The sequence below is a fragment of the Vombatus ursinus genome, unplaced genomic scaffold, assembly GCF_900497805.2.
Source record: "Vombatus ursinus unplaced genomic scaffold, bare-nosed wombat genome assembly UNPS02014841.1, whole genome shotgun sequence".
Lineage (NCBI taxonomy): Eukaryota > Metazoa > Chordata > Mammalia > Diprotodontia > Vombatidae > Vombatus > Vombatus ursinus.
In genome coordinates this window covers 32563312-32582053 of record NW_020954619.1, presented here as the reverse complement: position 1 = coordinate 32582053, position 18742 = coordinate 32563312, and the positions used below count along the sequence as shown (strand labels likewise).

The 18742-nt window shown below is 34.5% G+C and overlaps 1 protein-coding gene across 2 annotated transcripts in view; it reads left to right on the top strand.

Moving 5' to 3' along the window:
* Positions 1–18742, top strand: part of FBXO25 (F-box protein 25) — a 95947-nt gene that overhangs the window by 32526 nt on the left and 44679 nt on the right. Inside the window, exons 3-5 of one of the 2 annotated variants that reach the window (XM_027840230.1) lie at positions 10119–10222; positions 11830–11879; positions 16753–16845. In XM_027840230.1, the coding sequence (XP_027696031.1) occupies positions 10119–10222; positions 11830–11879; positions 16753–16845 (247 nt within the window). Of the gene's footprint in view, positions 1–10118; positions 10223–11829; positions 11880–16752; positions 16846–18742 lie in introns of those variants that run through there. The other variant, XM_027840231.1, reaches the window with a different exon arrangement.

Sequence of the window (18742 nt, the reverse complement as noted above, 5' to 3'; positions counted from 1 at the left end):
TGATCTCTTGAGCTTGGGAATTGTGGGCTTCCGGGGGCTATGCTGATCAGGTATACACTCTAAGTTTGGTATTAATGTGGTGAACCGTCGCCAACTTGCCTAAGGAGAAGCAGACTAGACCAGGTCAGAAATAGAGCAGATTAAAGGTCTTGTGATTATCAGCAGTTTTATTGAGTCATATGTAGCCCCTGTGCTTCCAGGCTGGGCAAGATAGGGAGACCCCAATTTTTTTTAAAGGGGAGGGGAGTAGGAGGGAAAGAGTAGAATTTGCAAACTACAATGAACTTGACTTCAGTTCCTAACAAAATTCTAGAATGTATTATGAAAGGATAGTTAGTAAACACCTAGAAAAGGAAGTTATGATGATATACAGACAGTGTGGTTTCATTAAGAACCAGTCATCCAAGACTAAACTTATTTCCTTTTTTTGAGTGGGTTATTAGACTGATAGATCATGGGAATGCAACTATAATTTATCTAGTTCTTAACAACACAGTTGAAAGAACTTTTCATGTTACCTTTGTGAATGAAATAGAGAGAGAGAAGTGAGCTAATCACTCATTTAAACAGATTTGGAACTAGTTGAATGAATTGGACCTAAAGGGTAATCATAAATGAGTCATTGTCAGTTTGAAGAGAAATTACTAGTGGACTGACTGCTTTAAGAATTTGTGATTGGCAGAGTGCTATCTTGACTTTTTTATCAGTGACATGCAAAATGACATAGCATAATTAACAAGTTCGAGGCAACCCACAATTAGGAGGAATAGCTAATATGTTAGATTACAAGGTCAAGATATAAAAACAATCCACAAGTATTTATTAAACACCTACTAAATGTCAGGCACTGTGCTTGGCATTGGAAATATGATGAAATAGTCTCTGCCCTTGGAGAGCATATATAGTATCTAAAAAGAAAGCTGAGGGGCAGCTAGACGATGCAGTGGATAGAGCACCAGCCCAGGAGTCAGGAGGACCTGAGCTCAAATCAGGCCTCATACATGTGATATTCACTAGCTGTGTGACCCTGGGCAAAAAAATTGCCTTGCCAAAAAAAATAAAAAATAAAAAAAAGAAAGCTGCAGCTGTGATCCAATTAAATAAAAAAATTGAAAAGAGGTAAGTCTAAAGTCTTATACTTTGGTTTTTAAAAATCTGTTTCATATATACAAGTTTGGGGAAGCATGGATAAACAGTACCTTCTGAAAAAGTTTCAGGGGTTTTTCTGGACTGTGAATGGAATATGAATTAATAGTATTATAAGACAACCAAAAAAATTAACATGAGCATAGGGTGCATTAAGAGATATATTAGCTGGGACTCAGGAGACGTTAGTCCCTCTCTACTTTATCCTGGGCAGACCATATCTGGAATGTTATGTTCAGTTCAGGGCAACACATTTTGGGAAAGACATCGGTAAGCTGGAGAGTATGTAGAGAACAGAGACTAGTATGGTCAGTGGTCTTGAGATCATACAATATGAATTGTAATATGAATACAATATGAATGAAAGGAATTGAACATAGCCCAGAAAAGAGGATTATAGGGCGGAACTTGCTCCCTGGCCTGTGTTTTGCAAATATCTTTATGAATTTATTTGACTGTTGCGTAGAAGAGGGAGAGACTTGTTCATCTTGACCCCAGAGAGCAGAACTAGGAGCAACGAGTAGAAGTTGCCAAAAGGCAGGATTCAGGCATGATGTAAGGGAGTAGTTTGCAACCCAAAAGCAGTATCAGCAGTCTCAGGAGGTAGTGGGTTCCCCTACATTGGAAGCATTCAGGCCAAGACTAAATGACCTCTTTTGTGTGCTACATGATAGAATGAATTATTTTTTTCAAGTGCAGGTTTAGTTGCTTGTCAGTGTTGAGACTGTGAATCTAAATATATTAGTGTAGTTGTTGATATTGAATTACTAGAACGTAGAATCATACTTTTTTTAGGGCTGAAAGGAACCTTAGAAACAATCAAGAAATATGATTGGCAAAGGGGTTGTATTTTATAAAAATGTAATTTTATACAGAATTTTTATTATTTTTAGTTTTCAACAATCACTTCCATACACCTTTGAGTTTTAAATTTTTCTCCCCCTCCCTCCCCCACTCCCTCCCCAAGATGATGTGCAATCTGATATAGGCTCTACATATACATTCCTATTAAACATATTTTCACATTATACAAAATCCTTAAATAAAATTGGGTCTTCAGTGGTCAAGAAAAAAAGTATCTCAAGTGGCAGAGAAGAAACTTGCCCCTTGTTAGGGCTTAAGAAGAGTGCTATCTAGAGAAAGAAGAGGACAACTAACTGTAAAATTAAAGCTGGAAAAGAAATTGAGGCACTTCCTGAAGAGAAGTAATCTGAAAACTCTGAAGAGAGAGCAACTGCTTGACTTCCAAGGAGTAATGAAGTAGAGCTTTATCAGATGTGGAATCGTCCAATCAAAATCAACAAAAGAGGAAAAAAGGGCTTTTTGTTTGTTTAGTTATTCTAAGAAAAAGGAGGATCACAGAAGGGATAGGACTTTTGTTTGGTGTGGATAGGACAATGATAACTCATGATAGAGAAAAGGAAAGCTGATTAATTCATATTTTGCTTCTGTTTTCTTTGCCAAGAAGAAGGAAAATAGTAAAACACAGCAAGTTGTCCTTAACTAACTTAAGTCAATAGGCCCAAATGAACTTTATCTTCTAGAACTGAAATAAGTGTCATCTTTAATTTCTGAGGGGGGGTAGTATGAATGATATGTCAAAAATTATAGAAAACAAGAGAGATACCAGAAGATTGAGAAATGTAAATATTGTCCTGATTTTAAAAAAAGGGGGGGGGGGGAGCAGTCCACAAACCTATGTAGGCCTGACCTTGATTCCTGGGAAAATTCTAGAATGGATTATTAAAAAAATTTTTGGTAAATGTCTAGAAAAAGAAGCAGTGAATATAAAGAGCTAGCATAGTTTCATCAAGGACAAGTCTGCCAGAATAAACTTATTTCTTCTTTTGGCTGTTATTAAACTAGTGTATCAGGAGACTTTTATAGATGTAGTTTACCCAGAGCATTTGATAAAATGTCATATATTATACTTTTGTATCTATTAGAGAGATGTAAATTAGAAGATAGTACAATTATATATATCTAGAACTGACTGAATGACTGAACTTAGAGAGTAAGTGTTAACGCTTTCATGTCAGCTTGACAGGATATCTCCAATGGAGTGCCCCTGTGTTGTTGAACATTTTTATCAATCCAGTCAACTCAGCCAAGTGATAGATGACACAACTCGAAAGGCCACCCAACACTAGATGTTAATCAGGATCTAAAAGAATCATAACAAGCTAGACCATTGGGCTGAAAGTTTTGCCCCAGAGAAGGGATGAAAAAACATATTTCTCTTCCATATTTGCAGAAATGGGAGCCTTTGGATGTGGAAGACTTCACTCAGTTGGTTTCTTAGTCAGTTTTACTGAAATGCTTTTCCCTCCTTTTTATGCTATGTTATAGTGGATAATTCTTTGAATGGGAGAGGGGAGAAAAAGGATATATTTGGAAATGAAGATAATGTAAAAATATATTTTATTACAAGTTGGACTGAAATAAGAAATTCAGTAGTGATACATCTTATACTGGCATTCAGCAAATTAACTTCACATATTCAAGGCTGGAGAGGAATAATTAAATAGCAATTTGGCTAAAAAAGATGAATATTTTAGTGAATTGTAGATTCAGTATGATCCAGCAGTATGATGTGTCAGATTTAAAAAAAAAAGAAGGGAATATCTTCCAGTATAAGAAGGTAATATTCCTGTAGTGCTCCTCTCTTGTGTTTAGTTCTGAGTGTCCCATTTTAGGAATTACACTGATAAACTAAAGAGGGTTCAGAGAAAGGCAACTAAGATGAGGAAGGGCTTTGAGTTCATTCCATATGAGGATCACTTGAAGATTTTGGGGATGTTCAAACCAGAGGAAAAAAGCCATGTTAATTGTTATCAATTGTTTGAAGAGCTATCACATGTGAAAGAGAGATTGGATGTGTTTTGTTTGGCTCTTGAGGAAAAAAAAAAAAACAAAAATACAGGTGGAAGCGACAGAGACAAATTGAAGTGTGATGTAGAGAAAACAATTTCCTAATAATTAGAGTTGCTCCGAAGTGAGTCACCTTTGGAACACAGTGGGTTCTTCCTCATTAGAGGTCTTTAAGAAACTGAATGACTTTTTTGTATATATTTGAGGATTTTTCTTGGTTATAGGTTGGTTGGACTAGATGTTTGCTGAATTCCTTTTCTAACTCTTTTATAATGTCAGTCTTTAATAGTTCCTGTCTAGTAAGTTAAATGATAATTTTGGCTTCAACATTTCTTATTTATTGTGCGTTATTTCAGTTTAGCATTATTTAAGTACCCTACAAGTGAATCAGTATTCCCAGGAAGTAGTTAAAAATTTTTTTTTTTTATTGAGAACTTACACAGCATCCCTTCCTGCCCTTAATTTTGTATCACCAGAAAGGATGAAAAATAAGTCGTTGAGAAGTTTTATGCATTACCATACATGTTGCCAGGTGAATTATATAATCATAGATTGAGAACTGAAGGATCACTGAGTCTAACCTGACATTTTACAGAAGAGGAAACTGAGGCTTAAAGAGCCCAAGTTTCTTGTTGATTCACACTAAATTGCTGAGCTAATATTCGAACCCAGAGCCTGTCACTCCAAATCCAGCACTTTCCAATGCAGCATTTGCAAAGGGGTGGTGGTGGTGGTGGTGGTGGTGGAACTTTCATTCACATTTTTGTTCCCTTTGCTTTTACTTCCCCTCTTTCTAAGGCTCTTGTGTGGACAGTGGTATTGCAGTTGGAAAACCTTTAATCTCAGTGAAACCAGGTTTCCTTGATTTTTAAGGCAACTTAATACAGTGGATGGAAGCTATCTTAGTTCTTTTTCACTTTTTCTTTCAGCAAATTATTTGATTTAACTCTTTTGTTATCCATTTGAAAAACTATAATGATGTATTCGGCTTTTACTATAGAACCATAGTTCTTCATTGATAGGCAAATATGTGAAGAGTTCTTTGCTTAAAACCCTAAAGTACTTCAGAAAATGATGCTATATACCCTGGTCCACCTGATACCTGGCCTATTGCAATAGACTGCTGGTTGATCTACCTGCCTTAAGTCTCACCCCACTCCAGTCTTCTTCCACTCAACTGTTAAAATGATCTTTCATGTTTGACCTGATCATCCCCCACTCCATCCCTTCAGTCCCCCCAGTAAACTCCACTGGTGCCTTGTTGCTTCTGGGATCAAAAATAAAATTTTCTGTTTGGATTTCAAAACCCTTAATAACCTATCTTCTTTCCAGTCTTTTTACACCCCCAATCCCAGTGTACCCTGTGATCCAGTGTCACTGATCTCCTTATTAATCACCCACACTCTATCTCTCAACTCTAGGCATTTTCACTGGCTGTCTCCCGTACTTAGAATGTTCTTCCTCCCAATCTCCACCTCTTGGCTTCTCTGTCTTCCTTCAAGTTTCAGCTAAAATCCTACCTTCCACTGGAAGCCTTTCTCATTCCTTCTTAATGCTGGTGCCTTTCCCTTTGCTGATTATCTCCAATTTATCCTGTATATACTGTATTTATACATAGTAGATTGCATATTGTTTCTCCCATTAGACTGTGAGCTCCTTGAGAAGAGGGACTGTCTTTTGTCTGTCTTTGTATACCCCAATGTACAGTGCCTGGCATATAGTAGGCATTTAATAAAATTTTATTGACTGTCCTCTCTTTTAAGGAATATATAATCAAGTGAAATACGCGTCATTTTTTATTAATGGTTTAATATTAGAATACCAATTGTAATTTAAGTAAATAATCATTGTAACCATGGATAATAATAGGGGTATATTTTAGCCTTTAAAGTAAATTACTATATGAACTTAAGTTTCTGTGCCTTGGGATAATAGAATTATAAGTTTAGAGCTGGAAAGGGCCTCAGAGCCCATCCAGTCAAATGACTTCATTATAGATGAAGAAAGTTAGCCCAGAGAGGTTAAATGTCTTACCTTTATCTGATTGCTTCTATTTAGAGTTGATTTGAAGATTCTTTCATGTTTTTAGCCTCTTTTTTTCATTGCAAATAATTACTTTTGAGAGGAGCATGCTGCACTGTTGGATGGGTTTGTTCAAATGTGTCTGTAAAAGGATTCCTGTAGTTTTAATTACATTTTAGGCAATTTGCCTAAAAGAGAGCGACTGAAGTGCTATTGGCACACTTAACTTTTGATGAAGATAATTTAAAATTCTGGTGGTATGTGTAAGACAAATTGTAGATTTATGGAGACCTTGTACTTGAAAATTTTTCTGTTTTCTGCACTTAAAACTTGTCATATCATATAAGTACCGTTCTATAAAAAAATATTTACCTATCAGGGTGAGTGATAATTAGATTATTATGCTGGTGAAAGGAGGTCATGAAGTTTTCCTCTGAAATGAGTATATTGTAGTTTTTTGGAGGCATTAGCTAAATTACTTTGATTTGGGGAAATACGATACATGTTTAATATGAAGGTTTGTACAGCATTAAATAATACTAAATTAATATACTATTTTGCCTTAGGAATGATAACTTTTATAAATGTTTATTGTTCTCATTCCCTTTAAGTTTTTGATGTTTTAACTTTTAAGAATTTTTCCATAGAATTGTTCCATCTTTAAATGGTATTGGCAGAGATTAGGCAAAGAAAGTTGGATTTAAAGAGCCTTCTACCTCTTGATTTTTTTGTTTTTGCTAAAACCAAAATTTGTCATGGCTTGTTTCACCCCTTGACTTTCTTATCAGATCCTACTGATCATCAAATTCATCAGATACTATTTGCATGATATATATTGACTATATCTGAGAGAAATGATTATTAATAATTTATGATTTGGGGAGATTTCTTTTCTCTATCCTCTATCCTCCCCTCTAAAGGTCAGCTAAACTTCTCTATCTGATGTAACTCAACTTTACAAGGAATCTGTAGTCTAAGGTGAATTCTATACAGTCAAGGTTGGGTGGAGACAGATCCTTTTGTTTCAGTTGCCCAAGAGTGGGGGTTGTCTGGGTATAGAGATAGCCTCTCTGTCCAAAGGTAACATGATATCACTCTTAGCTGGTCATTGGAGTAAGTTCACTTCTCTGTAAAGTCCACCCCTCATTAAACTATTAACCGATTAGAGTTGATTGCTGTTTGATGGAGCACCTCTTGTCCAAAGGCACATAAATCTAAGAAAGTAGCCATGAGCCCTCTTTGATGGGAAACAGAAGATAGTGAGCCTTTTTTGTCAATAATCTGCTGGCTGTGATTGATCCCTCAAGGTCTAGTCCTAATGCCAATATCTTCCATAAAACCTTTCTTTTTTCTCTCATGAAGGATTTCTCTTTCCTCTGAATTTGATTGTTAGGGCTTTTGTTTTTATTTCTTTCAGGAACCTACCACATTCTACTATATGAATGATAATGCATCTCCCCTACCAGACTCTTAAGTTCCTTTAAAGCAATAACTCTGTCTTTTTCATCTTTTGTAACCCAACATTTTTTGTTTATTTGTTTTGATTTGTGCCTTCAAAGGCCAAGCTGGTTCCTACTCTACTAAAATGGGTCCATGTACTCTGAACCTTTTAAGGGAATTCAAGGAGATCATAGACCATGTTCTGCTTGGGGAAGTCTTAGGAACCTGAAGCCAATGCAAGGAACTGGGTCCTTGTGATCTTTAGAAGCTCAGGGCAGCTAGTGGAGCCACCCTTGGGATTTCACAGAAACAAAATGCTTCTTACCTCCAGACAACACAATTAGACTCTTATGGGGTCTTCACAACTGGAATAACATCTTACATTTGTATAGTTAGCACTAATTATAGTTTGCAAAACACTTTTGTTGTACATAAGGCTGTGTCAGAATCCACTGGACCCTGAACAATTAGCATTCTGGTATTTTCTCCCTTGAATTCTCTCACATATTGGTTTTACTTTTGGGCATTAAAAAAAACAACCCAGAATTGAATATATTTCCATTTCTATCTTTGCTTCTGTCCATCTTACATCACCATAGTAACTTTTAGGCATATGACATCTGTCTTCTGTGCATTCCCTCTTGCCCCACTACTTATAGGGTAAAAAACGCATCTGTCTTCATTTTCATTTACGTTTCAAGGCCTATTCTCTGACACTTTTGAAACAGTAAGTATGACTTTATTTTATATAGTTAGGTTTTAGTTAGGGAGGCTTCCAAATCCAAAAGCTGCTAGATTCAATATTTGGATAGTTTGACAGAAGATAGTTTAAGATTGAATATTATTAGATTTAACCTGGATCAACACATTATTTTGAATTGGAATTATTTAGTGTTTGCTGTTGAATGCTAGATTTGTTTGTATAAGGTTTTTGGTTTTTTTTCCAAATGCACTTTTGCTTGTCTTGTTGATTTACAACTATTGCTGGTTATGCTTAAGTCTGTTCTGACAATGATAAATAGATTCATTTGGCAAACTCAGCTGTTTTTATTAAAAGTGAATGTTGTTGGGTAGAAAGGGGCTGGTATACAATTTTCCTGTCAAAGAATGATGATGGGGAAATAAAGCGATGTTTCTTCCTTCTTGTTAAACATCAGTTCCACATACCTTGAGCTTTTCTTAGCTTATCTTCAGAAGGCTCTTACTTTCAAACTAAAGACAATTTTAGTTATTGGTGTATGTTGGAAAAAGTGTATTTTGCCTGTCTTTATTTTTTGTAAGTCTAGGACTAATACATTTTTCCACATGCCTGGGAAGTAAAAACTTTAGTTTAAAAAAATACATAAATGAGTCACTTTTGATTTTTTTTGTTTTCCCAAATAAAAATGGAATTTTTTTAAAAATCACAAAATCTGAGTGACTGTATTTAATGTATAAATATCCAAAGTTTTCCTATATAGTTTTTCTTGTTTTAGTTTAGTAGAGTCATGTAAAATGTATAATATATTGGTTAATGCTTAAGACAATATTACATTGCTATAATAATTTAGTAAACATTTATTGAATACTTACTGTGTTCAATGTGCCATATTTAAAATGGTAGCTGTATTAAGAATGTGTATTAGACATTCAAGCAGAAAGTAGGCAAGTTGTTTAAAAAGCTTTTTAAAAATAAATGCTTTCATCTAGAAAATGGTTCCCTATTAGTGGTTCATGAACCCATAGGGGTTCATAACAGTGGTCGAAGGGGGATCGCATTAAAAATTGTTCACTGGTGCTTTAAGCAAGAAATAATTGCATAATAATATGATTATGATATTCAGTTACCCCAAGGATTCACAAACTTGATGTTGTTGTTGAAGGGGTTCATGGAACTAAAAAACATTGATAACCACAATTCTAGAATATAATTGTGTTTATAGTTATTTGTAAATTCTATCATGTCTGAAATTATTTCAGCCTATGATACCAAAATTTTGAACATCTTATAGAATATTATTCTCTTCCTGGTATAGTTGTTTAGATAAGTCATTTCATGGCTACCATTTTCAGAGAAAGCAGGGTAAAATTTCAGATTTCCACAAATTCCACAAATTCCACAAACTACCCAAATAGTTACAATGTAATCTGTTATTCCATAAATTCTTATTTTATTTTTAGAATAAAAATAAACATTTTAATGCTCAGTCTCATCAATGCTTCAATTTGGACATGTGTTCCACTATTATAAGTCGCATTCCATTTATATCTTCTCATCCTGTGTATTTCTTGTTCAAGTCAACCCATAAATCCTCCAAATAAGATACCCCATGTGCTGGTTCTGTGGGTCTTTCAATATTTATATGTTTCACCTGGAACTTTCCTTATTATCACTAACCCTTACATCATTTTTCCAATAAAAATTTTATTGATAATAGCTTTTATGCCACTTCATGCGCACAAATCATACCTGAGAATGTTACAGCCTATTCCTGCCTACTATGTCTTTGTGTCTTCAGAATAAAAATATGAATGGATTTTTTTTCTTGGTCTCCTGAATTCTAAGCTCAAAGCCTTCTTAAAATATTATGTGGTAGAGGAAAAAGTGAATGAAGAGTTTACTAGGTGATTTTTTAAATAAAATTTATCTGTTCTTTCAGTATCGTAAATAGTGAGGATGAAGATATATTCAATCCTGGAGAGTGTGAATTTGCAGCCAAAAAAAGGAAAAAGGATCACTTTAGGAAAAGCACAAATACTCAAGGTAAGATAATTTTTCATAACATAGTTTTACACATATATGTATATGGTGTGTGTGGTTCATTGAATCACTTACTAACTTTGGCACTTATTGGATAGTAGGTTTTTGCTTGTTTCTTTTGTTTTATTTTGATTTTGGTCTGGACCTGTGATTTTATTGGTGTGAAGGAACATGTGGCATAGAAAATCCTACCCATGCACCAGCTCATTTGTAACTTAAATATAGTCTTAGAGAGAAACTTGGGGCACTAAGAACTTAAGTGACTTGCCCACAATCACTTAAGTGACAGGACCTGAACCCATGTCTCCAAGTCTTTGAGACCTTATTTATTCAATATGCCACATTTTTCTGTATACATATAGCTCTGCATCTTTTCTTTTCTTTCTTTTTTTTCTTTTTTTAATGTCCCAGTTTTCAGATTGGGGCAATGGGGAGGCTGTCAAGACTTCTGGCATGTAAAAAGGGTGACAAACAAAAACATGCTGTCTGAGTGCCTGGCATAGCTATCGCAAAGCCTAACCGTTTTGCTCCTATAATGAGAACTCAGACCTTCATTTGAAGACAGTTAACTTAAACCAGTTACTTTATATTGCATATAATTCTACCAATTTTAGTTAACTTGTTTCCTAGTATGAAGCAATTTAGTTGGAGGTGGGGGTGGAGAATGAGGATAGCAAGAATTAACAGTTATCAACCACCAACATTTAGAGAGGAGATATAAAAACTATTTTAAAAAATTGTAAAAGTACAGTAGTCTGATGCCTATATTGAGACAGTTTTAGTAGCCTCTGTGTTCTACAACAGTGTGTTAATTGATTTGTGGTGATGACCCCTCAAATCATTAAAAAAAGATTAAGTTGTGCTTGTTTAAGAAGACAGAAAATTTTAGAAAGATTTTGATCCAAAACAGTCAAAATTAAGTTTTGGTGCTATAAAGAAAATTCCCATATATCCCTGATGAAGGAAGCATTCATTTTCATTTTGGGGGGTCATTGGTAAGGAAAACCCTAATTATGAACTGGAAACCAATAAAATTAAAAATACTTATATTGTTTCTTTAAAAATGAATAAGGGGGCAGCTAGGTGGTGCAGTAGATGGAGCACCCGGCCCTGGAGTCAGGAGGACCTGAATTCAAATCCGGCCTCAGACAAAACACTTGACACTTACTAGCTGTGTGACCCTGGTCAAGTCACTTAACCCCAACTGCCTAAAAAAATTTTTTTTTAAATTAAAAATGAATAAGGAATTAGTAAAAAAAATTTTTAAGTTAAAATTTTTGTATATTTTAATTGCTTCTTTCTCATAACCTGTATCTGATATCTCTAACTTCACTGATACCACTTCATTTTTTATTTTTCTAAATTCACAATACTTCATTGATATTTGCCTTAAGATGAGTCATTTTTTCCCCAAAGAAATGTTTTAAAGAACACTTGTAAGCTCTGAAATGTCTAATAAAGGTAATTTTTTCCCCTTAGCTAAGTAAATTATTGTGGTTATGATCACCTAAATTTAACAGGTCTATTCAAAATAAATATTATGAAAAAAACTTTTTTAGAAAACATAAAAACAATTCATTGAAATTTTTAAAAGTTAATTTTTATTTCAGGTTTTTATCGTGAGAAATGGATTTATGTTCATAAAGAAAGCACCAGAGAAGTAAGTATTTTATCATATGTAGAATGAAAGGTTTTTATGTTACGTACCTTTTTTTCAGTTTTAGTGTAGTAATGATCCTAGTTGTCAAATGAGTTTTGATGAACATACTTAAAATTGAAAAATTTGCCTTCATTTAATTTAATAAATATTTTAGAACATTCCACATGCAAGGCACTTTGCTAAATATTTTAGAACATTCTACATGCAAGGCACTTTGCCAAATATTTTAGAACATTCTACATGCAAGGCACTTTGCTAAACAATACAGAGAATAGGGAGATTATACATAGTGCCTGCCACCAAGATGCTTACAATTTAATTGGGGAGATAGAAGATGCCAGTATATAAATTACAAAATTGAATTCTTAAATGCCTTGAAAGTAATATAAAGTATTATGGAGATTCAAAGAAGGAAACAGTGGAATCCACCAAAATTTTATGGAGGGATAGCATTCGTCAGTGAGTCAACCAGCATTTATTTAGCATCCGCTACATGCCAATCATTGTGCTAGGTACTGGAGAGACCAAGACAAAAATGAAAGACCCTCCATTCTTAAAGAACTTACTTCTATCATGGAAGCAATAATACACATATAAGTATATACAAAATATATGAGTGTCTGTACAAATACACACGATAAGTAGCTGGGAGAGATCAGAGAAAGCCTCATGTAGGAATTATGTTTACTGTCTGTGTGACCTTGGGCAAGTCCCTTTTCCTCCTTCAGCCTTGATTTCTTCATCTGAATATGAAGAGGTTTGACTAGGTGGGCTCTGCAGTTTCTTCCTACTCTAGAACTATTATCCAGGGATGCTTGCATCAAGTTTTGAGCAGAGATGAGGATTTTAAGAAGTGTATCTAAGCTGGTACCCAATCTTGAAAGGTCACTCCAAGTATAGTAGGTTAAAACTTTTCCTTTCTTTGACAAGCCAAACTTGGAATTTTCATGATGTCTCATCTCTGGCATAACTTCAGCATTTGTTGTGTGCTTAACTATATGCAAAGCTTTGTATAGATTAGTTTGTCCTTTAGATCAAGGAGCAAATGTATTCTTTCAGCATACTTTGTAGCAATCAGGGAAAATAACTCAGGGAGGAAGTAAGTGTTCATGTTCATTATGTATTAATTCTGCCAAGCAAAGTTAACTGAGAGCTTCTAGGAATGTTTATGGAAGAATTTATCACTTGAAAAGATACCAGCACCCCCAAAAAAGTTCTCTAAAGACTAGATTATAAAAAATGCAGCTCATTTAACTGATTTGGTGGCATTAAAAGTGTTTAACAGATATGGCTTCCTCTGTCCTTGAAACTTCTTTCATCAGATTTCTTTTTTTAAGATTCCTATTTGATTTGCAAAAATACAGAGAATCTGAAATAAATACATGAAAGTCTATTACATTTCATATTATTTGCCAACATAATGAATTCTGCAAATCTCGGGAGGGCAAAGATTTAGAATACACCTCTGAGTTGTGTTCCATTTCAATAGGCAGTAGAGGATTTTGTCCCTCAGTTCACAGTTGCACCCTTGCACTGAACCTGTGTTTGGGAGGTTTGCATAGGAGTAGCCTGTCCCTTTACTATAGGCACCTAGAAGGAGAAAAGAAAAAAAGAAAACACCCTTCTCTTCTTGTCTCCACTTCTGAAACTAGCCTTTCTGAGATTATTTTGAGAACTTTCAACCTCTATATATGTAACCTCTTGCCACTATATTCCTTTCACTTCTAACTTGAAAAAGTTTTACCTGAAGTATTGTATGTCTTGAACATTGAGTTTAAATTGTAATAGATAACTATGGAATTTGACATGCAAATTAGTATGGAGGACATCTGATTTATGTTGTCCTTGGGGGGAGATGAAGAGAGAGAATCTTACAATAAGGACAGTGTTTCTATGAAGATGAAGAGAGAATCTTACAATAGGTATTCTAGGAGAGAATAGTAATATTTAAGATATGTCTCTGGATGAAGAGTTACATTTTGAAAAGAGAGACGTGAAAGTAATCATGTGACTTTTTGTGTAGTGTGAACATCAAAATAAGAATAAAGTAAGGATTGAGTGAAATATTTTGGGTAAAGATGACAGTAGTATTAAAAGGAAATCTCCCTAGGTAGTATACCAGGAGTATTCTATTCTATATGTATGAAAAAGTAGATGTTTGCTGTTGGATAACATTTTGTTTATCTGAAGAAAAAAATCTACATTTAAAACACAAGTATATTAATTTATTCTTAAGTAATTTTTTTTCTGTTTGCTCAGTTATCTGTTAAGATTCCATTTACCTATTAGATTAATATCTGTCTTGTCTTTTAACCCAGACATACAGATAGCTGCTCATTCACCATCATTCTGAAACCACCTACTTGTCCTTTCTTATGGTACAGTAGTATTCCATCATAACAGCATACCACAACTTGTTCAGCCATTCCCCAACTGAAGGGCATCATCTCAGTTTCCAGTTTTTTTACCACCATCTTGCACTCACAAAATGATAAAAGGCTTCAAAGTTTTCTCTTAATTGGTTATTCCTACTGCTACTTAGCCTTTTGTAGCAGTGGCCTTCCAATCTCTTTTCTTTGATAAGCCAAACTTGAAATTTTCATGATGCCTGGCAGAACTTAAGTATCTGTTGTGTGCTTAACTGTGTGCAGAACTTTTGCTCACTTTGTTAGTCTGACCTGTAAAGTCATTTCATCCTGCTAGGCTTTCACTAGGTTCGAGCTTTTTTTTCTCCCTCTTCAGCCTCAACAAAAGGGCAAAATACCAGTTTTCCTTATAAAGTGATTTTTATGCACACATTTTAAAAAACCAAATCCACAGGCATCTGGAAAATAGTACTGTTATAACTATGGCCAAACCTAGTATCCTTTCATCAGGTGATTTCAGATAAGCTGAAATTTGGTTTCAGAGTGAAAGCTCTAGCCAACTTGCAGTTTTCCAATTACGACCAGGTATTTTTTCCTGAATTGGAAACTATATGCAGGTACCAGTTCAAATTTAGTTTTACTTGGTGAATAAGAAATCAGGGGAAATGGTTATTACAGTCTTGAATATTTCTTTCCAAGCCATGGTAGAATGTGAGAATACCACCCTTCTTATAGTGTAGGAAATAGAGCAGTCCATGCCATGGTGTAACAGCTGCCAGGTGTGCCTCCCTTTAGGCAGAGCCAAGATTATGGGAAGGACACTAGCCCTTAGCTAGTTTTCTTTTTCTACGGTTATAGTTATATGTTCCATATTTCTTATTACATCATTTATTTAATTATTGTTATATTAATCACAGTTGGCTATTTAAAAATCTACTTCATATTGATTGAATCATATTCCTGTGTCATAGTGTGTACTCACATTGAAGTATAATGTTTATTTAAGTAATAGACAAGAAGAATCTTCTTCCATTTTTGTTTGGCTTCATTTATTTTTTCTCTTCTTTAGCCTTTAGAACTGTGTATATCCTTTCTAACTTTAGTGGCCCTTTATGGGCCACGGAACACCTTTTCCCCAGCCTGGTCATAATAGCTGTGATTATAATCCTGGCAAATGCAAAAAGTGACATAACCCTTAAGTTCTTGTCATGCCACATTTAGGTTGTAGTTTTACCTTTTTAATTTCTTGATGAGGAATGATTTTATCAAACCTAGGGTTTCATGTGACTGACTGTCAAAGGAGGATATCTCTGCCTTCTTTGAAAGAACCATGAAGGCCATGCCAATGCTACTTAGCTTGAAGTATAGCCTCTTTGGAACCTATAGCTGTGAATGAAAGGAAGGAGAAGATAAAAGCTCTGGTTTTTGCCTTCTCTTTGCTAAAAGAGGAATAAGGGATAAAGAACAAAGAGGGCTGTCCACTTGCCAACTTCTTGATCCTTTGTGGCTACTGATTCCACAACTGGGTGACCGCACTAGGTATCAGTCAATGAAAAAGCAATTATTAAGTGCCTGTTACGCTCCAGGTACTGTAGTAGGCATTGGGAATCCAAAGGCAAAATGAAATAGTCCCTGCCTTCAAGGACTTTACACTATATTGAGAAAGACAATGGATCTTCAGCTCTTATAAGTATGCAAATGCCTGTGGTGTTATTGGTATGGATCTTCCCTCCACCAATGTGGATTACAACTCTTCTATAACTTCTATTAATATGACTTACTATCACTGAAAAACTTACCATCCTGAAGCCAATTTGTTTATGAGTGCCTCCAAACTTAGCCAGATTGGTTCATTCAGTCTATTACTAAATCTATACTTGAAGCCCTTTTAGCCTGATAGAACCTGTCAGAGCATTTTGACATAGCCATGGAAAATTCCAGTCACCATCTGTTGTTATCATCATGACTCTCTTTTCTTGGCAAAATTACTAGAATGGTTTTTTCTTTCCTTCTCCAGCTCATTTTACAGATGAGGAAACTGAGGCAAACAGAGTTAAGTGACTTGCCCAGGGTCACACAGCTAGTAAGTGTCTGAGGCCAGATTTGAACTCAGGAAAATAAGTCTCTCCTACTCCAGGCCTGGCACTCTATCCACTGTACCACCCACTTGCCCCAGTAATATATTCTAATATACATATAATTTTTATGTTTTTGGATTTCCTCTGTTCTCTTCTCACTATAATGATAATAAAAATAAGATGTTGCTTACATTTCACATAAACTATTTTGAAAATTTACTCTAGCATTTAATTTTTTTAGATGACTGACTAACTGGCTAAAATAATGTAAAATTGATATTTTCTTCTATTTTCTTTTAAGTCTTGATTAGATTTCCAGAATGTTTTAATGTTTTACTAATTCATCAATGCCTTTAATGGTTTGTTTTTAAACTTATATTTCACTGTGTACTTATTATCTCTTAATTTTTTTTGTTGTTGTTTTTAAAGAGGCATGGCTATTGTACCTTGGGAGAAGCCTTCAACCGCTTAGACTTTTCAAGTGCAATTCAAGATATCCGAAGGTTCAACTACGTTGTCAAAGTAAGGCCTAGAGCTTAGAAATCTATATTAAGTGTCATACATAATTAGTCTGTCTCTGCTTTACACATTTGGTATCTTGCATGTTTAATATGAGTAATTTGTTTTTTAAAAGTGGAAAAATTTGTCTGGATTGCTTTGTGGAAAAACAGAGTTCAGGAAAAAATAAGCTAGCCTGTAGTAGAATTGTTAAGTTGAAAAGAACGTCAAAAAAGCTTAAACTTTTTCTTATTTTTTTGTAGGATTATAGTTCAGTTCCCCTCATGAAAAAATAATCATCTAATAGAGTGAAACCTGGATCCTATTTCTGCAGAAATGCCATGTTTCTGAAAATTGATCTTTGTACATAGGTAGTTGTCTGTGTACTATGCCATGTCATGTCATGCCATTCCATACTTGGCTATCTCAGATGGATTGTCTGATAAAAAGCATAGAATTTCTTCTATCATGATTTTTGCTGATGTTCTAAAATACAGGTTCCTATTTATGGCTTTCGCCGGAAGAAAATTTATTTTTAAGGGACTAATTGATAAGTTGAAATGCATATATTTTTCATAAAATGAAATAAATAGTTATGAAATAACATTGGGGGCAGCTAGGTGGCGCAGTGGATAGAGTACCAGCCCTGGACTCAGGAGGAGCATAATAATTTTCACTAACAGCCATCTTTATTGTCTTTGGTTACAAGAGAAACGTTTTTTTCTATTCTATTGAGCATTTGTAGTTAACTCTTTTCACTGATATTTCACTTAATTGCCATGGCTTTATCAACATGACTAATGTCAAATTATCTGTATGCTCAGTAAGTATTATTGATGCTATTGGATTATTTTCATTAATTTAGAGGTATTGTTATTAACTTAGAAAAAGAGCTTTGTGATGTCTAGAAATGAATATTTTTGCACTACTTCTGATGAGTTCAAGAATTTCTCTTTTTAAGAACATGTGTATAAAAATGTTTCAATTAAGCTTTACAGATAACATTTTATATAGGAATCTCTAAGTTATGCCAAAATTACCATTATCAAATTCTGGACGTTGTCCAAGTACTTTACATTTTATATATGTATATATATTGACACATATATGTATATATACATGTTTAGACATACGTGTGTATGTTAGTAATACCCCATAGGGATTGGAAAATTGAAAGCACTGATTTATGAAAAACTATAAATATATAAGAACCTACATGGTATATTGTTTACACTAGAACTGATTAATTTTTCATTAAACCTATTTTCTTATTTCCTATAAATCTTGACCATGTGGGCCAGTGCCTATTTTCAATATTTTATTAATGATTCTATGAGAATTTTGTTACTGAACAGCCCAGTAGCTCTTTTATAATGTACCTTTTATGCAATTAATTTTACCCATGTGTCAATATTATATTTACTTAAACTCATAGTTGTATTTGAAGTCAAACAACTTTAAAAGGTAACACAAATTCAAATTCAGACTGAGTTTCTGTTAGCCTGAGAAAGAGACAAACTATTTCCAAAGCTACAGACTTCTTTTTTGAGAGGAATTGAATACATAGTAGATGAGCTTGGGAAGATGTTATTATATAAAGAATAGCCTCTCATTTTTACTGCCATTACTTCAGAGGGGGATGCCATAATTACCTAAAATATATAAAATTAATGGCAAGTTCCTCTGAAAAAAAGAAGTTTCGGGGCAGCTAGGTGGCGCAGTGGATAGAGCACCATCCCTGAAGTCAGGAGGACCTGAGTTCAAACCCGGCCTCAGACCAAACACTTGACACTTACTAGCTGTGTGACCCTGGGCAAGTCACTTAACCCCAGTTGCCTAAAAATAAAAAACAAATTAAAAAAAAAAGAAATTTATAAAAAAACATGAAGTTTCCACCTTTGGGAAGAGATGGCATTTTATG